This window comes from Muntiacus reevesi, chromosome 1, assembly GCF_963930625.1.
Source record: "Muntiacus reevesi chromosome 1, mMunRee1.1, whole genome shotgun sequence".
NCBI classification, from domain to species: domain Eukaryota; kingdom Metazoa; phylum Chordata; class Mammalia; order Artiodactyla; family Cervidae; genus Muntiacus; species Muntiacus reevesi.
The window spans coordinates 76773972-76794615 of NC_089249.1; the positions used below are offsets into that span (position 1 = coordinate 76773972).

The window sequence follows — 20644 nt, forward strand, 5'->3', positions numbered from 1 at the left end:
CCAGAGTGGAATTTCATGACGTGGCCACCTCCCAGCTGACAGAGAGTCAGAACTCCAGGCGGGCGGGCCTCCCTCACCCTGACTGTTCTCCCCGCAGGGCAGAACCGGATGACTCCGAGGTGTTCCACGGTGAACCGGAGCCTGAGGCAGCCCCTGCAGGTAAGGGCCTAAGCTGTCCCGGGGGGGCTGACCCAGTTCATTTCCCTTAGGCACAGGTAAGGAGGTGGCTTACCTGTGTAAGGGTGATGGGAGAGAGCCATAAAGGGTCATAAGAACAGAGAAAAACAGAATGAGGAAGGAGGTCTTGGAAGAGGGCAGAAAACAGGCTAAAGTGAACAGAGCTTCCCATCTGAGGAGGAAGCGGGGGCAGGCGGGTAGAGTCTGGGGCTCCTAATGGAGAATGAGATGCCCTTAGAGATGTGCTGGGACAGGAATCCTGAAGATGGGGGTGGGGAGTGGAGCTCAGAGGGCTGGAGAGACAGTCACTAGGATGGGATCGACAGGGGCACGAAGGTTCCAGACAGAACTCTCGGTGAGTTTTTAATGTGAAGTAACTTATCGCCTCGAGTTTAGAGAGAAATCTCTGTGGTTAGGCTCCCTGGCTGGGTCTGTTTTCTGTTTCCTTCCACTTGAATGCTTCTCCTAACTCCCACCCCACTTCAAGTCTTTATGCAGATAGATTGTCAGCTTTGCACCAAGTTACCTTCTTTGACCACTCGGTTTAATACCAGCATTCCTGATCTCCCATACCCCCGCGTGTGGTTTTTTCTTTCCTATCACACTTCTTAGCTAATTCATGTCGTTAATTTACTTATTTTCTTTTTCTCTATGTTCATCAATTAGAATTTAAGTTCCACAGGGCAGGGATCTCTGTTTTTTTTCTACTGATGTGTGCCAAGAGCCTGGGACGGTGCCTGGCCATGATGGAAGCTCAGTAAACATTGTGGAGTGAATCAGCCAGTGTTCCCAGCCCCTTGAACCCAAAGCTGGACCTGGGATTAGCCCGTCCATGCCCTCCCTTTTCCCCTGCTTACACTGTCCTCCCATCCGAAACAGGCATGGGGTGCCAGCAGAGGGTCAGAGGGAAGCACTCGGCCCTGCTGGCAGATGCTGAGCAGGAGGGCAGCGTGGAGGACGAGGAGCTGGGAGCCCTGCCTCACCCTTCTGCCTCGCTGAATAGCGAGTACAGGGGAAGCAGGACGAGGGACCCCATCCTCCTGCCCCTCCCGGGCCCTCTGTTCATGGAAGGACTCGCCGATGCAGCCCTGGAGGACGGTGAGTGCCTCCTGGCCCTGACTGTCAGCCCCCAGTGCCCCAGCGGCTTGGCCGGTGTCAACAGGCAGATACCCTACTCGGCCTGCTCAGAGGCTCTCCCTGAGTTGTGCTCCAGGAGAGAAGGATGCAGAGAGACCGTTGTTGTTCCTGTCCCCCCGCCCTGGCCTCCACCCTACCCCCCAGCTGGTTGGCCAGGGCCCCCCAGCTCCACGCTGTGACTGCAGAGGCAGTGTCACCAGGTCGGGGGTGGGAGAAGGGAGCCGCAGCCCCCACCTCCTCTGCACCCCGCCCCCCGCCATGGCCAGGTGCGTGGTCCTGTGTCCAGGAAGCCATCACCTGCTTCCCCTCCAGTGGAGAACCTGCGGCACCTGATCCTGTGGAGCCTGCTGCCTGCTCACCCCGCGGACCCACGAGCTGCTGGGGAGCCCGAGGATGACCTGACCCCTACACCCTCCGTCATCAGCATCACTTCGCACCCCTGGGACCCAGGCTCCCCGGGGCGAGCTCCCACTGGGGTCGAGGGGGATGATGCCCCACTCTCGGGGCCAGAGTGGAACCAGCCAGTGCAGGAGGACATGGCTCTGCGTTCTCTGGAACAGCTGCCCCCAAGGACCAGGAATTCTGGGGTCTGGGAATCTCCCAAGCTAGACAAGAATCCGGAGGAAGAAGCTTCGAGCACAGAGGGCACAGGAAGCTACAAGGTTGTGAGAAAAGGTAAAGTAAGTTTGGGTGCCCGTGGGGGGCGCACTGAGTCTCCAGCTCGCTGCTTCCTTCCCGCCCTGTCTGGAAGCCCTGTGTGCAGAGGCTTGTCCGGATCTCGGGGAAGGAGACATGCTGACATCATGTAAAGGCTTTGGGGTCAGACAGCCGAGGTACAGGGTCCTAGCTCCGTTACTTAATACCCCTGTGACCCTGGGAGAAATTCTGAAGCCCCTCTGGACTTCATTCTACATTATGAGGATATCACTGTGGCACAAGTCAGCTGCCAATAAGTTTCTGCTAGGGTTCTTCACTGCTCTTGCAGTCCTAAAAAGTGGGGCTTTTCTCAGGATCTTCATCCCCAGAAAGACACGGGCAGAGGGCTGCAGCCGGTGGCTCCAGAGAGCAGCAAGGAAGGCACTGATGTGTGGGTCGAAGGCGGGGTGGGTCTGGAGGCAGAGCCAAGAGGAGGGGCTGCAGGACAAGGCTGGGAGCCGTGTGGAGACAGGGGGTCCCTGGTGAATGAGCAGGGAGCTAGGACGGCCCCGGTTTAAGACAGGAAAAGCCAGGACTGGCTGGGACTGGGGCTCAGGGCAGGTTTGGCCAGAGCCCAGACAACAGAGCAAAGAGTCAGGGCAGCCTGTCTGAGGAGTGCAGCAGGGGAGGAAGTGAAGCGCAGGGTGCTCGGGAGTGGGAGGGCGTCCACACCAGTGCCAGGGGGTCTCCTTTCCTCCCCCAGTGCCCAGCTCTGCCTCCTTTTCCAGGAGCATTTTTCTCTCCACCTGCCCAAGGTCTGCGCTCTCTCCTGGGTTTCTGGGACCTGACCTTCCTTCTCTCTCCTCTGGTGAATTGGTGAATCGGTGGAGCAGTTCTCTGTGGCTCTGCGGGGTGTAATCATGTGTGATCTTGTGTTCACTGTGTTCTTCCCTTTTTCTTTTTCTTCACCCCGCCCCACACCCACCTCTTCTTGCTCCGTCTCCTTCCTGCTCCGGCGCCCTCCCCTCTCCTCCTGTCTCCTCTCTGCTCTCCCTGGTGGTGGTGTTGGTGCAGCGGAGGTGGCAGGCAGCAAGGCGGTCCCTGCACTGCCAGAGAGTGGCCAGTCAGAGCCTGAGCCACCCGAAGTGGAAGGCGGAGCAAAGGCTACGGGTAATGACCTTCTCCCTGGAGCCAGAGACAGGCAGGGCTGGAGTGGGAGCCCTTGAGGGCAGAGCTGGGCTTCCAGTGTTAGACCCTGGCTGGCAGTCATGTGGACACGCCCCCCAACTGGAATCAGGGAGAGTAGGCCCTGGGCCTAAAGGTGGCGGGCAGACCTGTGCCAGCCCCTCTCCGCGAGCTGCGCAGGCCCTTCTGGAGCGGTGGAGTGAAGCGGGGAAGCGGCTGTGCTTCGTCACAGGAGGTGGGGAGGGGAGCGCAGTGTCCCTAGCCTGACGTTCTGAGCCACCTCTCCCGCACACCAGCCACCACACCTGTCAGGGTCACTGTGGAGAAGGGCTTGTGAGGCCTTCCAGGCTCCTGGACATATTCCTGTGCTGACTGTCCTGTCAGGGACCCTCGTCATCCTTCTCTAACTGTCCCTGACCCCCTTTGATGAGCTCAGGTATTGCAAAGATCACCAAGTAATTGGCTATTGGGGAGGGGGCTGTGTTGAAGTTCAGCAGAGCCTGAGATGGGGCAGAAGGAGGCACCCACCCACCTCTTTCAGAAGCATCTAAAGCCAGCTCGCCCCCCTCTTCACCCTTCCTTCAGGGAATGGGGGCCACTATGGTTTCCCAGAAGAAACACAACCACCCTGCCCCTTCTCCCTTAACCTCCACCACTAGCTCCTTAGTCTCCCCCCTGGTGTGGGCCCCACTGGGCAATACCAGCATCTCGAAGGTTCTCAAGGTGAAGGGTTTTGGGAGACTGGTAGGCAGCTTGGGGCCAACCTGCTCTGAGCTCATCTGCAGGATGGCTTCCCTGGGCCCATGGGTCAGCCTGGGAGACACTGGGGGAGCAGAAGACGGCTTAGACTTCTCTGTTTGCCTCCTAATCTCTCTGTCTTGCTGGGGACAGGGAACTGCTTTTACGTCAGCATGCCAGCAGGACCCCCTGACTCGAGTACTGATCCATCAGGAGCACACGTGAGCCCTTCCCAGCCTGACGGCCTCCCTGCCTGGCAGACAGAGCCTCAGCCCCCGCTTCAGGGAGGCCATGGAGATCAGAAGCGCCCCGGCCGCTCTCCCCCAAGTCTGGCCCTCAGGGACGTGGGCATGATCTTCCGCACCATTGAGCAGCTTACCCTCAAGCTCAACCGGCTCAAGGTAAGGGCTCGGGCCCCCAGAGGCGCTGGCCGTCCCCCGAGACCCATCACCCACAAGAGTTGTCTCCGCAGGAGCCCTAGATCCTGGCCTGGGGCTCTGCTCTCAGCCCGCCCCACCACCCTCAAGCACAGCCTCTTCCCCAGAGGGGCTGGAGAGCAGATGTCCCTCTGCTACTCTTCCAGGACTTGGAGCTGGCCCACAGAGAGCTGCTCAGGTCCCTCGGGGGTCAGTCATCTGGCGGCACCACACCTGTGGGCAGTTTCCACACAGAGGCAGCTAGATGGATAGAAAGCTCCCTCTCCCCTCCAGCCAAGGAGCCCCCAGCCTCTGACTCCACGGACAGCCGCGAGCTGGGGCCCTGTCCTGAGGACGGTGAGTGAGGTCCTCTGGGGTTGGCGGGGGCAGGGGCAGGGCGGAGGGCGCGTGGAGAAGGCCTTCGGCTCCTGAGGAAACATCACCACAGGGCTATGAGAAGATGGGGGAGTTCTGAGAAGGGGTCTCATTTTTTTCCCCTCAAGTACAACTTATTCACTCATTTCCTCAGCTTCAGGAGGAGGAAGCTCCCCTAAAAGTGGGAACCTTAGAACTAACTGAACCCTCTTTTTTCTTGGATTCTGGAGATAACCAACCAGGAAGAACCTAGTCTCACATCCAAAACCCTTCCTTAATAAGTGGTTCAGAAATAGATTGTGTGGGCTGGGGCCACGGCTGTGCTTCTGCTCAGGCAGGCAGACCCATACCTACACCTGGGTTTGGGGGCCAACAAAACAGAAGTAGGATTCAGCAGACAGCCCCTTTCAGGCCCCACAAGAAACTCTGAGGTTTCTGGTGGCAGAGAACGCCTGTCACAGAAGGATGGCACTGAAGAGCTGCTCTCACAGGCTTGAGGACTGCCCAGGAGAAACATGGGGGGAGGGTCGCCTTCTCAGAGGCCAGCTCCTCACCACCATCCCCACTCCCCACAGGCCCCACTGCGCTGGAAGACGGCACGGCAGACACAGCCACGTCCCCAGGACCGTAGCTGTCGAAACCACTGACTCCTCACATCCCCACTCCTCCGCTAGGGACTGGCCTGAGGCAGGGCACGGGGTGGGGAGACCCCAGACCTCCTCCCCACGGTGAGCGGTTGAGGAGAAGGCTCCAGCCGAGACCCCGGGGGAGATTCCCCGGGGAGATCCGCATGTTGCTTGGTCTGCTCAGATTGGAGTCAAGTTTCAATGTCTTTTCCCTTCCCTTTGGTCCACCGCATCAAGGCCTCCTGTCTCCTAAGCATGCAGACTGCATCTGAAAGGCCCCCCTCGCCCCCACGCACTTGTGCGCACCTGTATGTGTGGGTGCCCTCAGACAAGCCAGTGTGAGTGTAAGGAGGCAGCTCCGGTGTAAATGCACTTTCTTCCTCCCCTCCCTTCTCCACAGGACCCCCAGGCTGGGGTGGGTGTCTCCTCCTCTCCTCTCTTTGTCACTTTGGTTTCCTATAAATATGTATGTATTGTATGTGTATCTTTGCTATTGTAAATAACTTCACCCTTTTTTGTTTCTGGTCCTGGAGCGCTGGAGGCAGTTACAGAGGGGCTGCTAAGGGAACAGGAGGTTCACTTGGATCTCCTAGTTCGCCGCCCAGCTCCAGGATCAGGGCCCAGAGGTGGAGGCGTCCCTGAGGCCTCCAGCTTCCAGCCTCCTTGGCCCGGTGCTGAGCTCCTCCCTCCCTCCCAGGACTTCTCATCTTCAGGGGAATTTCTTACCCCACCTGTGTCCACCCTTCCCCACCCTCTCCCTGTAGAAAACCAGTGTATCAGGTACAGAGCTGAAAACTGGGCGCCAGGAGAGGGGTAGGGGGTTGAATGCTGGAGTCCCTAAACTAACCTAGGACCACCCCCAGGGGCTACCACAGCCTTGGCCCCCATTACCACATCCACTCCACTCCCCACTGACTAATAGAATATACACACTGTGCTAGGTGTATATATACATATATATATATAAATATATATATATAATATATAAAATATAGATATGGAAATGACTGTTTTGCTGTTAAAATAATGTATACTCTTATTTTCTTCCTTTCATGGTTAAATTTTTTTTTTTTTTTAAGAAAAGTTAAATATTCTTCAACTGTGGTGGTATATGTGTGATTCTTGGAACCACTGTAATCAAAGATATTGTACTTGTTCCCTCTGAGACTGGTTAGCATTGGATAGAAGGAACGGAACGCAGCCCCCAGACCCAGGCCTCGCCATATTCTCTCCCGAAGCTCCAGGGTGCACTTGCTGAACTTCAGTTGGGGAAACCCAAGTGATACAGCCCCCCTGCGGCTAAGACATACAAAGACACTTATCTCAGTTTAAACACACACACAAAGGAGCAGTGGTCCCAGAGGCAAGAGCCCTCACTGGCTGCCCTCAGTGAGCCGTAGGACTTAAGGGCAACACACGGGGGGGGGGGGGGGTCATCTCTGAGGCCTGGCCAGATGCCTTCAGAGTCCTCAAGCAAGCTCTGACACCCTCCGGAAGCAGCTTGTCAGACACAGCCACGTCCCCAGGACTGTAACCATTCAGACCTCCTCTCTTGGCTGTCATTGTTGGACTAAGGGACCGATTGTCTTTCCCCTCTGTTTTACCTCCTAAACCCAGCATAATGCTGAGTGCTGACCTTGGGAGCTTACAGTCTGGTTGGGCATCAGAATGAAAAAATGAGCCATTCTTGATAAAGTGTAGGGATGAGTACATGGGCTGTAAGGCTCCGCTGAAGCTTTAGAAGGCCTCAGGCAGGGGGAACAGGAGAAGCTGGGGTGACGGGACATCGCCAAGCACCTGGGGATTCAAAGAGCTGTTCTGTGCAGTAGCTCAGTGGCCAGCTGCCAAGAGGCCAAGCAGCAGTGCTGGCGGATGGAGGCAGGGAGGGGACTGGGGGGGCCACAGAGCCTCACAGAGAGGCACACAGAGCAGATCTCTGTTGAGGCAACGGAAACGGGAGTAGGGGTCGAGAGGACGTGACCAGGTTAGATGTGCTCAGAGGTGAAGGGACGTTTCTCAGGCACTCCTGGAAGAGTGAGTGTCAGCTCCCCAGAAGCCAGCCCTGGGCTCTGGAGGCATGATCAGGCCATCTCAGTGGGGGGCAGCACTGGAGGGTGAAGAGTCAGGGCCCCCACCTCTCCTGCCCCCGGTACCAGCTGGGTGGCTCTGGTTTCAGGTCGCTGACGGCAGTAGGCTGTGTCATCAAGGTTCACATTTAGTGCTTTGTCTTTGCTACAAACATGAGATTCGGCACCCTCTCCAAATAAAGCAGCGTACTAGCTCAGCATGTTTTCACAAGCTGAGCCCTTGCCTCTCCTCTAAACCAGTCCAGAACGGGAAGGGGTCTGAGAAGGTGGAATGGTGGAGCCTGCACACCGTGCTTCTGCCCCACCCACTCTTCCCCTCTGCTGTGCCTGTCGGCTACTCTCCCAAGACTTTTCCTTCTGCCTCTTAAGTCCAGAGACACTGCAAACCCTGGCATATCACGTGTCCTCTGGTGGGGGAGGAGGGGGTGACTGTAGGCTGGGCAAGCGAGAACTAGGTCCTGAGGAGGTGGGAGAGCAATGCCCCTGGCCGGTCACAACCAGAGGAGCTGAGATCACCCCCCAGCAGAAAAAGCGATTTGGCCGTTTCTGGCCATATTAACACACTTTCAACAGGCATAAAGTCCAAATATTCTGAATGGTTCTGGGACAAAGCTTTCAGACAAACTCAAGTACAGCAATAGACTTTGTTAATGATCTGAGTTTTCCCCAGGGAGGTCCAGCCCACACGTGGAAAGGAGGTACTTCCATGGCCCAGAATCTCTGGGAAAAAGCAGGGGGCAGGGGCTAGGTGCAAGAAGCCACGGGCTCCTCCTCTTTGTGCTTGGATTTATTGATGGGGTCCCTTGGCAGCATCAGCTCCTGGATCATAGTGTACGCAGGACATTGTGGGGAGAAGCAGTTTTTCTGAAATAAGAAAAAGCACGTATGCTAACAAAAGCAATGAAGATGAATCACCCGAGGAAAAATTATCTCCTAGGACAAGATGGGTTAGGGGCTGGGGGGCACGGGAAAAAAGCAAAAAGGAGCCTGACTGCTGATCTCACAGGATGAAGGCTGTGTTGTAATAAAAGGACAGGGAAACTAGAGGGCCTGCCTTGAAAACGGAGAGAGAGACCAGGAGAGAGTGGAGGGGGACTCACCGCCAGGGACAGCCACAGCAGCCCTACGGGGCCCTTGCTCGCGCCCTTGGGTTTGGCGAACTGCGCCTGGTGCCGCACCACGGTGAGGAAGGCCTCCAGCCCCACCTCTGTGATGCGGTTTCCTGGTGGAAGGAGTAGACGAGGTGGCCTCTGAGCGCCAACCACCGCCTTGCCGACACCCTACTGGCCGCTTGCTCCTCCAGCTCACTCTCCCGGACTAACACCCAACCTGGTCCTTCACCCCAACTCTCCTTTTTGTCTCACTTCCCTCAGTCTTTCATCTTGCTCCTCTGCTAATTGCCTGCCCCAGAGTCCAAACCCGCCCCCGCCCCAAAGCCCCATGCAAGAGGGCCTTCACATGCCGCCCAACCACTGGAGAACCAGGTTCTGCTCCATGGAGCGGCATGCAGGCCACCCTGTGGCCGCCTGGGGCCCAGCTAGCTGCTGAGGGAAGCAGGGGGCGCTGGCAAACGTACGGAGAAGATTGAGGTGCAAGAGGACCTTGTTCCCAGGCATGAAAACTTTGCCATCGCGGTGCTCCACAGGCTCCAGGAGAGGGCTGACCGTCTCAGCAGCTTCCCCAACCAGCTGCCAAGGCAGAATACTAATTGCAGCAGAGGAGAGGGGAGCTGGTCAACAGGCCATTCATTCATTCATTCAACATACATGTTTTGAGGGCCGGTTATAGTCCAGGCTTTGTCCCGAGTGCTGGAGATACAAAGATAAATTAAGCCCATACCCTCAAGAAGCAGCTCTGTGCGGGGAAGCCAGAGAGTTGAGGCTAATGAAGTATGGTGTTGGAGCTGACAGAGGGAAGCAGAACTGGGGGGGCCACAGGGGAGGGACAGCTAGTCAGGCTTGGGAGCAGTCTATCCTGGAGGAGATGGCCTGGGAGCCGGTAGTGTGTGGTCCTTATCAGATGGGGGAAAAGTGCCAACAGGTGCAGAGGTGTGAAACAGCATTGGCATTCAAGTTCAGTATTTCCTAACGGAGAGCAATGAGGACGAGGGACTGCAGGGAGATGATGCTGAAGGCAGAATGAGAGGAAAATGCAGTCATCCTGGGGAGAAACAGCAGCCTGGATCAAGGCTGAGGCAGGGACCTGAAACCAGCACTGAGAGGCAACCCTTGCTCACTTTGTCCACCTGACTTCCCCCTTTTGTAAGATCTTATCTTGGGTCCTAGAGAAGACTCCTAAAAGGGGAGGGGCCAGTCCCTGCCTAGGGTGGGGAGGTCTTGGAACACAGGCATACCTCAGAGATGTGGGTTCGGTTCCAATAAAGTGCCTTCCCAGTGCATATAAAAGTTATGTTTATATTACAGTTAAATGTGCAATGGCCTCATGTCTTTAAAAAGCAAGGTATATACCTTAATTTTAAAATACTCTTGCTTAAAAAAAAAAAGGCTAACCATCATCTGAGACTTCAGAGAATCAGGGTAGTAATATCAAAGATCACTGATGACCATAACAACTGTAATAATAATGAGAAAACTTGAAATACTGAGAGAAGTATCGAAAGGTAGCCCAGAGACACAAAGTGAGCAAGGGCTATTGGGGGGAAAAAAAAAAAAGGCACCAAAAGACGCTTAATGCAGGGTTGCCACAAGCCTTCAATTTGTTAAAAAAATAAATAAATAAAAGCCGTATCTGAATCGCAGTGAAGCAAAGCACAATGCCCCGATGTATGACTGTGTCAGTGGACACAGCCCTTGGGCAGCTGACTTCACTGTGGGGGGCGGGCGCTACGGAGTCAGCAGTCCAGGAAGGTTCTCAAAGCAAGGGACAAGTTGGTCCACGTTGAAAGAGAAGGGAGGCTGCAAGGGCAAAGGGGAGAGGGTCTCAAGGTGCTGTGCACAGGGCGAGGGCAGCACCACAGCTAGGGGAACAGCCTGCCTCCCCGGGGAGCTGCTGGCAGGGCCAAAGAACGGGCTCTCTTCCCTCTGCAACTGCACAAGCCGTGGGTGTGGTGGAGATGAACGGATGGCATTTTGGGAAGCAGATTGAGTTGAGGCAAGGATCAAAAATGGGGCTCCTAATAGAAGGGGAGGGGGCTCTGAGCTCTGTGACCCCCTGCAAGCCCAGGCTGGGACAGGAAGCAGGCAGGACGGAGGGCACAATGCCGGGTGAAGTGGCTGCTGCCACAGTACAGGACTGGAGGCTTCATCCCAGGAGGGGCTGGGCGCCTGGACCCCAGGGACGTGCGCCCCACCCCACTTCTCCCAGCCTACCTCAGACTCCATGAGGATGCTGCGCTTCTCTTTGCTCCCAGTCTTGGCCCCCTTTCCCTTGCTTAGTTTCTGCTCAGGGATGGTTACCTCTGGAGTGGGAAGAGGAGCCAGAATGCACAGGGCAGACCTCTGACACCACCCAGTTTCCCCAGAGAGAAAGGCTGGGGCAAGGAAGGGGTCTCCTCACACTGTGGGTTTGGGTGCAGTGGAAATAGAGCTGGAGGGGGATTCCTCCTCTGAGAGCGGAGCCACAGGAGTCCGGCCCAGGGAAACGGTGTGGAGTGCAGTGAGTGGGGCTGGCTGGGGTTTCCATCAGCACCCACAAGACTACTAGCTCAGGGCAGGCTCCTCATCCTGCCCAGGGCTCCTCCTTCGTCCTCGCCAAGCGACCTGCAGGCGGGTGCCAGCACTTACTCCCCTTGCCTGCCTTTGCGGAGTCTTCTTTCTTAGGGGTTCCTTGTGTAGGTGACTGCCCAGGCCCTGACTTCTCCTCTTTCTTCACCACTTCCTATGGAGGATGTAAAAAGAGAGATGAGAGTTCTACCTCCCTGGGGAATGGGAAGCAGATGTGAGAAGAGGTCGGCACTAGGACCCTGGGCCTGAGATGGACCTTCAAAGGCCTTCCAGCCTCCACCCCACTTGTTTAGCAAGGAAGCTTCCTCCCCTATTCCTCCAGCGCCCAAAAGACTGCTGCCTCCAGCACACCTACCCCCGACTTCTCCTTTTTCTTGCCCAGACCCTTGGGTGTCTTCACTGTCTGCATCTTGTCCTTCTCCACCAATGCAAAACTGCTGACCCCCATCAGCTGATTCTTGTCACGCTCTGTTTTGGAGTCACCGTGCCGAGAGGTGGAAGGCTGTGCTCACAAATGGGAGGGGATGGAAGAGGAAGAAGCCAGTGCCCCTTCCCTAGTGAGGGGTGAGGGGAAACCTTGTGCCTGGGGGGCAGTCAGGCGGGCAGCACCCCCAATCCCAACCTCCCCGCCTACATGCTACCATCATTTGTTTGGGACTCTTACGGGGCATTTTGGGAAGAAATAGCAGAGGGATCCAGGGATGAGCGTGGGGGTGGGAGGGTGGGGTGGGTAGGAAAGGCATTTCGATTCATATAAGGAGAAAACTGTAGCTAACATATTTTAAACTAAGTGCCAAGCACTTTTCCAAGTGCATTAGCTGAATCAACTCATTTAATCCTCTCAACAATCCTATGAGGTAGACACAGTTATCCCCATTTTACAGATGAGGAAACTGAGGCCTGAGAGGTTCAGTCACACGCCCAAGGTCCAAGCTGTTTTGTGGATGAGCCAGATTCCAAGCCCCTGCGGTCTATAAATCTAGTCCTTTGTGTTAACCAACACACACTGCCGTCAGCGGAGTGGCTCTGCGGTTGGAGATCAAACTTTTGTTAGATGTGTGCTGAGGTCGGAGAGAAAAACGGTCAAAACACAGGGAGAGAAGACGGATTAGGACATGTCCAGCCGTCTGAAAGCGGCCGACCTGGGGAGCGGTTCAGCTCTCCGGCTCGGGGCGCTCCTCACCGATCGCGAGCGCTCCTGCGAACCTTTCTCCAGCAGGAGGCGCCGGCGCTCCACCACCTCGATATGTGTCAGCTCGAAGGGGCGCAGGACCTGGGGCGGGGCGGCACCTCGCCATCAGCCGTCCGGGAGCGGGGACTGGGAGCAGGGGTCTCTCCCGGCGCCGCCCATCCCGCACACCCACCTCAGCCAGCTTCAGGGCGCCCTTGTCCTGGATGCGGTTGTGGGCCAGGGACAGCCAGAGCAGGGAGCGATTGAGCCGGAGGCCCTGCGGGGGGGTGGGGACAGTGAGTCAGCCGGCTGGCCCCGGGCGCCGCAGCTCCCGTGGGACCCTGCCCGCTGAGCACGCACATCCGCGATGTAGCCCGCGCCCTCGTCCCCAATGTGGTTGAAGCCCAGGTTGAGCGAGACCAGGGTCCGGTTGCAGCTGTGCAGCGTGGACAGAGCCTGACCCAGGAGCCGCGCCCCGTGGTCGTCGATGTTGTTGTTCCGCAGAGACAAGTGCGCGATCCTGGGCAACGGGAGGGAGAACGCGGGTCACGGGAAACCTGGGGTCCTGGGAGGGTCCGGTAACCTCGGAAAACTTGCGGGCATGAGGAGGGCCGTTCAGGTCTGAGGGTGGAGGAACTGAGGGTCCTTGGGGAGATGCTAGAGGGACAAGGCAGAGTGGGAGCTAAGGATGACTTGGGGTAGGGGACGAGCCCAGAGAAAGGGCGTGAGGGAAAGGAGTCTCACGTGCTGTCTGCTGCCATGAGCTTGTGGTAGGACTGCTCCGGCAGCGGGTTCCCCTCCAGAGACACCTTCCTGAGGGTGGGGGAGAGCTGAGACCCAAGAGGCACCACTGAGGCCAGGTGAGGGGAGGGGACAAAGAGGGAGGGTGGGGCTCCCGCCAGCAGCTTGGGAACATGCCCCACCCCCAACTTCCTGACCCAGGAAATTATCTGTGACCCTTCTCCAGACTAGAAATCCACAAGTGTGCCCTGTGAAGGGGTTACTCTCCAGAGTTAGTGACGGGAGCCTCTAAGATGGTACAGGAGCCTCTCAGATGACCCCAGTGGTCCCCACTGCTTGGTATCCAGGCCCCGTTGTAATCCTCTCCCCTTGAGTGTGGCTGGACCTACTGATCACTTCTAATGAATAAGCAAAGGGCAAAGCGATGAGAGGTCACTTTCAAGTTTAGGTTACAAAAAGGCTGTGGTTTCCAACTGGGGAGCTCTCTGGTACTAGCTGCTGGGTGGTGAGAGCACCCAGATGACCTAGGGAAAGGCTCACAAGTGGAGGCACTGCAGCCAATCAGCTGCCATGTAAGTGAGCTTGGCTGCCGCCGCTCCACCACCACCACCCCACACCCCCCAAAATGAGGCAACCCCAACCAACAGCCTTACTGCAACCCCACCAAGACCCTGAGCCAAAGGTGCCAGCTAACCTACACCTGGATTTAACTCACAGAAACTGTGAGATAATAAGCATCTGTTGTTTTAAGCCACTAGAATTTGCAGTAACTTGTTACACATCAACAGTTACCCAGTACTTGACACCTCCACAGGACAGTGACTTCTCCAACAGTATTGACCGGCTGGAGGTCTTTTTCCAAGTCACAACAAACATGGAACTAATGGCTATAAACTTCTCTGTTAAAAAATTTCTCCCATGGGAAAAAAAAATTCTTTCATGATATCTGCCCAACATTTCAGCCGGGCTCATCTAGCATCTGAACCTAATTGCATTTATTTTTTATTATATTATTATGTTGACCTGACTTATTTTTACATATTAAGATGAATTCAATAGTTGTTTTTTTTTTTTTTTCCCCTTGCTGGCTAAATTGTTTCTAATTACCCTGATAGAATGACCAAAGAGCTCCAGCTGAAGGAGACAAAAGCCCTGCCCTCCAGAAGCATCCCTTCCATCTATGGAAGACAAGTGGGGAGGCCAGCCAGAGATGGTGGGAGGGTCTGTAAAGCAGAAGTCAGGGGTGCTAGGGGAGCCTCACTAAAGAGCAGCCAAATCAGCTGTGTTCTTTCTACAACAACCACGCCTCTAGTCGTTACTTCACACTTTGCTCTGACTCCCTCCTATACAGGAGTGCCCCTTCCGGTTCCCTGCCTGGCCCCGTCCTATTCCTCCTTCAAGGGTCAGCTTAGTACCGCCTCCTCCAGGCAGCCTTCCATGTCTCCCATAAAACATCCACCACTACAGTCCCCACACTGCCCTGCAATATTCATTGCTATGCCCTTTTCCCTCCTTCACAGGACTGCTAGTTCCTGTAGGAGAAGAACCAGTCCTGGTTCAGCGTCAGAGCCCAGGCAGTGAGGAACCAGGGAGAGAGTGGATGGTGGCAGGACTGATGGACAGGAGATGAAATAAGTCCCCAAAGACAGGCTCTTTAGGTGCTGGTGTAGACAGAAAAGGGGACCCCACTGCTTGTCAGATGGGAACTTCAAACCCCCCCCCCCCAGACACTAGCAGCACCCGCTTTCCACAGGGATGCCAGCCCAGGCCACAGGAGCTGGAACTTGTTCCCAAACTGCTCCCTTCAAACCACCCAGCCAGCCTGTCTACCCAGGTCTCCTCCCGGCTTGCCTGTTCCCCTCTGCTGACCTGAGCGTGGATGAGCAGAGAGGCAGGAGGGCGATGAAGGTCGTCAGGGTCTTATCAGTCAGCCCCACCTTCCACAAGCTGGAAACGGTGGGAATCGCAGCTGGAGCATCACCTCCTTCCCATTTGTCCTCCCCAGCCACCGTGATACCCCAGCCACACCCTTCCTCATTGCCCGCTTCCCCCAACTCCCCAGGGTCTTCCATGCCGCTTCCGCTCTATCTTCCAGGCCCCTAGGAGCCTGCCGCCCCCACTGGCCTCCTGCCCCTCCCCCAGCCCCGGTCCCCTACCCCCATGTCCCCTCACTTAATGGCCTGCAGCTGGCTGAGGGAGGGCAGACACTTCGAGAAGATACCCAGGATCCGCTCCTCAACCTTCCAACCTGCGGAAGGGAGAGAAGGAAGGCACCTCGGGCAGGAGGGGTACGGTGGGGTGGGGGACGGCGGGTGGGAGGAGCAGTGCGCAGAGGAGGCCTCACCGCGAATGTAGATTTCCTTCACTGACTTGTCCTCGGGCTCCAGCTCCACCTGGATGGTGGGCCGGAAGTACACGTATTTGCTCTCCAGGCTGTTAAGGCTGCAGGACCCCGACAGCCGCTGATCGTCTGGAAGGCAGGGAGGGGTGCAAGGAGCCGGGGAAGGAGGGAGAGGACAGAGTCACAGCCCCGGGCCCCACGATCCGGCCAACCTACGGATACCAGAGAGGGCGGGACAGCCCCCACGGAGAGACAGGAGGGCCCCCGCAACAATCCCCCACGCCCGCCTCCCCACTCAGCCCCCTCAGTCGCACGCACAATGCCCTGCGTCCCCGCCACTCCGCCCGCCGTGCGGTGGGAGGCTGGGGATGGACGCGGCGGCCCTGGCAGACCACCCTGGCGGCTCCAGTCACTCACCTAATGTGGGCTTTTCCGACGTAGAAGCCGAGGGGGCGAAGGTCAGCTGCGGGCGGGGGCGGGTGACCACTTTGGGGAAGTCCGTGTAGCCCCACCGCGTGCAGAGCTCAGCGAAGTCCACCTCGAGGTTGCCGGCGCACTGGTACTCTTCTGCAGGGGCGGGGACGAGAGGGGGCGGGGAGGGCCGAGCCGCGCCGAGCTCGCCGGCTGGAGCCCAAGGCCGCCACCAGAGGGCAGCAGAGACCAGAGGACGCCTCACCCGGCCCCGCGTTCCCTCCTGCCTGGGATCCGCGCCCAGCGCCGCGTTCCCACGCTCGCCTGCGCGGGGCTTCTGGCCTCGGGGCGGCCAGGAGCCCCTCCATAGAGGCAGACGTCCTTACGGCCATTCTTAGCATGTAAGATGCGTTGTAGAGACCAACACTGAAAACGCTTGACGGGAAAAGTGGGAAATCAAGGCCTGGAAGAAAGGGGACTGACTACAGGGCTTGGAATGTCGACAAGGCGGGCGCTTCTTTTCTGTGCCGGCTCCTCCACCCACCCCGTGGGTCAAGGCCGCTTCCACTCCAGCTCTCCACTCCCTGCGGTTGGGGGGAGGGGACCTCTGCCTCCCGAGCCGGGCCACCTCCCCTGTTCCTTCCTTGCGGGGACTGCCCAGGGTCACGCGAGGAAAGAAGGTCCAGGCCAGATGTGAGAAAAGGAAGGAACCCACAAGGACCTCTCCATCTGCCCGCCCCCCCCCCAACTTCCCCACCCCTACTCCCACGACTTGAGGGGTAGACTGAGGCCAAGCAGGGCGGTAGGCTTTATTTATTTAAGAAACATGGATAGAGCCCATACTCCTGTCCCGCACTGTTCTAAGTGCTTTGGAAATCTTAACTCATTTAGGAGTTGTAGAAATGCAGGCAGATGCCCAGCACTTCCCATCCTAAGGGGTCTGCAGGCCTGAAGTGTCTGTACCCAAAGATGCCTGCTCTTCCCTGCTCCTACATGGGCCTCCCAGCAAGAAGTGGTTCCTTGAGATGGGAAGGGGTGTCCCAGCACAGGGGAGGCTCTGGAGGCAGAGGGTAGGCTTGATGCTGGCCTGCGGGGCAGCCTGGAGACCCCGCAGCAACATCACCCAGGCCACAGGCTGCAGGGGCTGTGCCCAGAGAAGAGAATTCCTGCAGCTGACAGAGGGGATGCTGCCCGCAGGGTGTGGGCCACTGGGAGATTGTGCGCTCAGCCCCTTGTGCAGCTGACTCCTGCATGGGGGCTGCTTTCCCAGGCTCTTCTCTCTGCTGGGAGAACCCCTCCATTCTTCCTCGCTTCACTCACACCATCTTCTCTAAACAGAGACTCTCAAACTTTAACATCTGTCTGTAAGAATCATCAGGAAAGCCTGTTAAGAATTTCCTGAGCCCCATCCCTCCTGGATTCTGATCCCATAGTCTGTAAACAGAGCCCATGAATTTGCATTTCCAACAATCTCACTGTGCGTGTCCAACTCTTTGTGACCCCATGGACTGTAGCTCGCTAGGCTCCTCTGTCCATGGGGATTCTCCAGGCAAGAGTACTGGAGTGGGTTGTCACACCCTCCTTCAGGGGATCTTCCTGACTCAGGGATTGAACCCACATCTTCTATGTCTCCTGCATTGGCAAGTGGATTTTTTACCCACTGAGCCACCCGGGAAGCCCTAAGTTCACAGATGATGCCAAAGATGGGCCAAGGAGGACACCTGAGAACCCCATTCTAGAACAGCATGCCCCCAATGATGGAAATATTCCACATCTGGGCTTTAGCTAGCAGCCACTCAGTGGGTAGCACAGCCCTGAAAGGGCCTTGCTCCTACTTTCCTCCCCTCTCACACTCCCTCCTCACGCTCACTATGACCTTACCTCATAGCTTCTTGAAGCCACCAGATGGGATTTTCTCTAAATCTGTAAACCTTTCTACATCTGCCTTCACTCGCCACCCTATTTGAACCCCGCCACAGGGCACCTGCTGAAGCTTCTGTGACCATGTGGCCTTGTCCTGTTATCACTCCCTTTCTGTCTGACCTCTCTGGCTCCTCTGTCAGCTCCTCCTCCTCTAAGGTCCCTGAGGCTGGGTTCTGAGCTCCACTCCCTCCCTCCCCAGGGGAATCTCTTTTATCCCCAGGGTTTAAATGCACCCAAACATCAGTGGCTCCCAATTCACATCTCCAGACCTGACATCATCTCACTGCTCCAGATCCTTTCATCCAGCTGCTAAGCCAACATCAGCCCTTGGAAATCTCTCACATGCTCTTCCTTCATGCATGCCTGTCTCCATGGATGGCCCTTTAACCCATCCCATGTCCAGTACAGAAACATGGAATCATTCTTGCTACCTCCCTCACTTCCCCTCCCCCCACCATCCACTACTTCACCAACTTTTTCTACCATGGAAGTATTTTTCCAAGAAGCCTAACCCAGCTCCCTCATTACCTTCCTCCAGCTACAACTGTCCCTCACCTGGGCTATTAAAATACCTTGTAACTCAGAAAAAAAAAATAATAACTCATCTCCCTACCCCCATTCTCTCCCTCTGCTACTCCATTTCCCACACACCAGCCAGAGTGGGTGTGTGTGTGTGTGTATGTGTGTGTGTGATGTAGCTGGGTTCCTATCTATAGGAGATTCTAAACTGTCTTGTTTTTCCTTCTAGAAAATGCTCTTTCTCCAGCTCCTATAGCTCCACTCCCACAGCCACCAGCACTGACAAGGAGATGGCACCTGACCAAGGTCTGATATGAGAGCGTTTTCTCCAAGTTGTTTTTCTGAGTCCAGAGATCACAAGCTCCTGTCTGTCTTCAATGCAAAGCTGGTGGTTTGAATCAAGAAAGCTTCCAATCAATTCCCTTTTGTGGATAATTAGTTTGGGTTGGGGTTCTATCACTTGCAACATAAAAAGCCACACTCATATGCATACTTTTCCAATGATGTTCGTTTCCTAGAGAATGTAATTTCCATTCCAGCTGGACTGTGTCCATCATTCTGTCTCTATCGGACCTGGCTACACAGCAGACATCAAAAAAGTAATTATTGGAATAAGTGAATATCTATAAAACTCAAAGTCACTCTTGGCAGTACCCCTGCATCTTCCCATCACTCCCTGGAACCTCTTCTCTCATACAAATTAGCACATCTTATTCTATTTGTCAGCATCCCAAACCAGTGTGGGTTCTTTAAGATCAAGTTCAATACAAACATCTGCCAAGCTGAGTTGTAGGAACTGTGCTGGGACTGAAACTGTGATTCATATCCCAGGATGGAGGAGGGCACTTGGAAAGGGTGTGCAATGTATGTTTGTTGAGTAAACAAGTGAATTTGCAGTTTATAAAAATACTTACTTTCTCACCATCAACTCCATTGTGCCTCCTCCCAATAGGCAGGGCAGGATTCCATAAGTACAGAGAAGAGACAAGCCTATTAACACGTGAACACCCAATAATGTGACCACTTACAACACTCTTACCACGTGCCAGGAGCTGTTTACATTCACATACCGAACTTCCGCCAGTGGAATTCGTTTCCACACAGCACTCCTTAGCACTAGAAATTCTATTATTATTTGCTAGTATTTGCTAGTATATTATTACTACCTCGCCCGCTAGTGCCTGACCCAACGACGACGCCCCATCCAATCTGGCTGATCCGAGGGACGAGTGGCTGGTGGGAGTGCGTGGAGCCGAAGCCTAGAGGCCTAACCCCCTAACCCTGTCACCAACGTACCAGGGTTTTTGGGCTCCTCCTCGCCCACCGGCGGCAAGACGGTCGCCGGCTTCTCCTTAGCCCCGCGATCCCCCTTCTTGGTCACTGCACCCGATGATTTCTGGATCCCGGGACGCGGGGCCCTGGGTGAGGTCGCGGGTGGTGCGCTTGCCTCGCCTGACATGCCTCTGCCGTCCGCAGCGACTCTGGGGACCCTCACGGGGGCGAGGACGCAGGACCAGAATCTGTGGGGCTTGCCCTGGGGGTGGCTGAATCAAGGGTCTCTATTTCCGCCTGCACCAGCCGGACCCGCCTGCGGTGGCGTCGCCTCCGCGTCCCTCTCCACGACAACCGCGCGAGGTGGGCCGGCCCGCGGGCAAAGGGCAACCGTGGAGCGCACGCGAGGCCGCCAGGGGGCACCACAGAGCCACTAGCAGGAGGCGGGGCCCGGAGGGCGGAGCTACGGAGGAGGACGCCCGGAAAGGGCGGAGTCAGGGCAGAGTGGGCCCGACTGGGCGGCAGGGGGTCACAGGAGCGGAGCAGCCCGGCAGGGCCGGACCCCGTGGACCCAGTGAGAAAGGAGAAGGACCTGGGCGGGGCCGTGGAGGAGGGAGACGAGTGGATCCCGGACTGGACCCGGCCGGACCAAGGGAGGGGACGGGGCTAGGGCGCGATCAGGGCGGAGAGGTGGGGCTGGGGAGGCGGGCTAGAAACCATCCAAAGCCATCCGCGAAAGTGAGCTGAGGAAGCCGGGCGTCAGCTCAGTGTATTAGGGATCATGGCTGTCGGAGGAACCTAGGAAAGAGTCCGGGCAGGGACAGATCGTCTCCGGGGTCCGCCCTCCTCTCCTCTAAGGAGAAGGCCCCTGGTGAAAGAGTCCCAGAGAGACCGGCAGAATTGGCGAGTTGGCGTGTCTCTTGATTTGTAATCTCGACCCCATATATTTAGCTTCCTGGAGGTGTGGGGACTTAGTTGATCGACTGAGTTAAAGAGGCGGGTCACGCTTCCTAGAAAGTTGGATTCAAAGTCCTCAGGTAGCCTAGACCCTGCCGGGCCCCCGTCTGAGTATACCCTCTCCCTGTCCCCTCTGCTCTCCTGCCCACTCCATTCCTTCCCCCTCCCCCACCCCCACTCCCAGACCTTCCCACCTTTGAGCCTTTGTGCTGTTCCCCTGTAGAGTCTACCCTTTGGGAAAGGCTTCGA

At 56.4% G+C, this 20644-nt stretch overlaps 2 protein-coding genes across 10 annotated transcripts in view; one reads left to right on the forward strand and one right to left on the reverse strand.

Annotated features, from left to right (window-relative positions):
• Positions 1-6373, forward strand: part of ARHGEF11 (Rho guanine nucleotide exchange factor 11) — a 108542-nt gene extending 102169 nt beyond the window's left edge. For 5 of the 9 annotated variants that reach the window (XM_065901644.1, XM_065901637.1, XM_065901692.1 and 2 more), the window contains 7 exons: positions 98-159; positions 1057-1275; positions 1627-1989; positions 3025-3120; positions 4027-4274; positions 4457-4646; positions 5240-6370. In XM_065901644.1, the coding sequence (XP_065757716.1) occupies positions 98-159; positions 1057-1275; positions 1627-1989; positions 3025-3120; positions 4027-4274; positions 4457-4646; positions 5240-5295 (1234 nt within the window). In that variant the 3' untranslated portion in view covers positions 5296-6370. Of the gene's footprint in view, positions 1-97; positions 160-1056; positions 1276-1626; positions 1990-3024; positions 3121-4026; positions 4275-4456; positions 4647-5239 lie in introns of all 9 variants that reach the window. The other 4 variants (XM_065901682.1, XM_065901628.1, XM_065901654.1 and 1 more) reach the window with 4 other exon arrangements.
• Positions 6374-8014: 1641 nt separating this feature from the next.
• Positions 8015-19625, reverse strand: LRRC71 (leucine rich repeat containing 71). Its single transcript, XM_065945552.1, has 16 exons — positions 19463-19625; positions 15731-15880; positions 15317-15442; positions 15145-15220; positions 14842-14919; positions 12976-13044; positions 12592-12751; positions 12425-12508; positions 12244-12333; positions 11416-11562; positions 11121-11214; positions 10707-10795; positions 9144-9185; positions 8954-9065; positions 8478-8599; positions 8015-8241 (listed from the first exon to the last, which is right to left on the reverse strand). Exons 1-16 carry the CDS (start codon positions 19623-19625, stop codon positions 8122-8124), a joined length of 1722 nt encoding a protein of 573 aa, XP_065801624.1. The 3' UTR covers positions 8015-8121.
• Positions 19626-20644: the final 1019 nt, after the last annotated feature.

What these genes read in the sequence shown, in the direction of transcription:
- LRRC71 (XM_065945552.1), bottom strand. Translation starts at nt 19,625, where the DNA reads ATGTCAGGCGAGGCAAGCGCACCACCCGCGACCTCACCCAGGGCCCCG. An exon ending in AGCCAGCTGCAGGCCATTAA is followed by an intron (nt 14,920 to 15,144) that starts GTGAGGGGACAT and finishes CACCGTTTCCAG; the next exon opens with CTTGTGGAAGGTGGGGCTGA. An exon ending in CTCTGCTCATCCACGCTCAG is followed by an intron (nt 13,045 to 14,841) that starts GTCAGCAGAGGG and finishes CCCCACCCTCAG; the next exon opens with GAAGGTGTCTCTGGAGGGGA.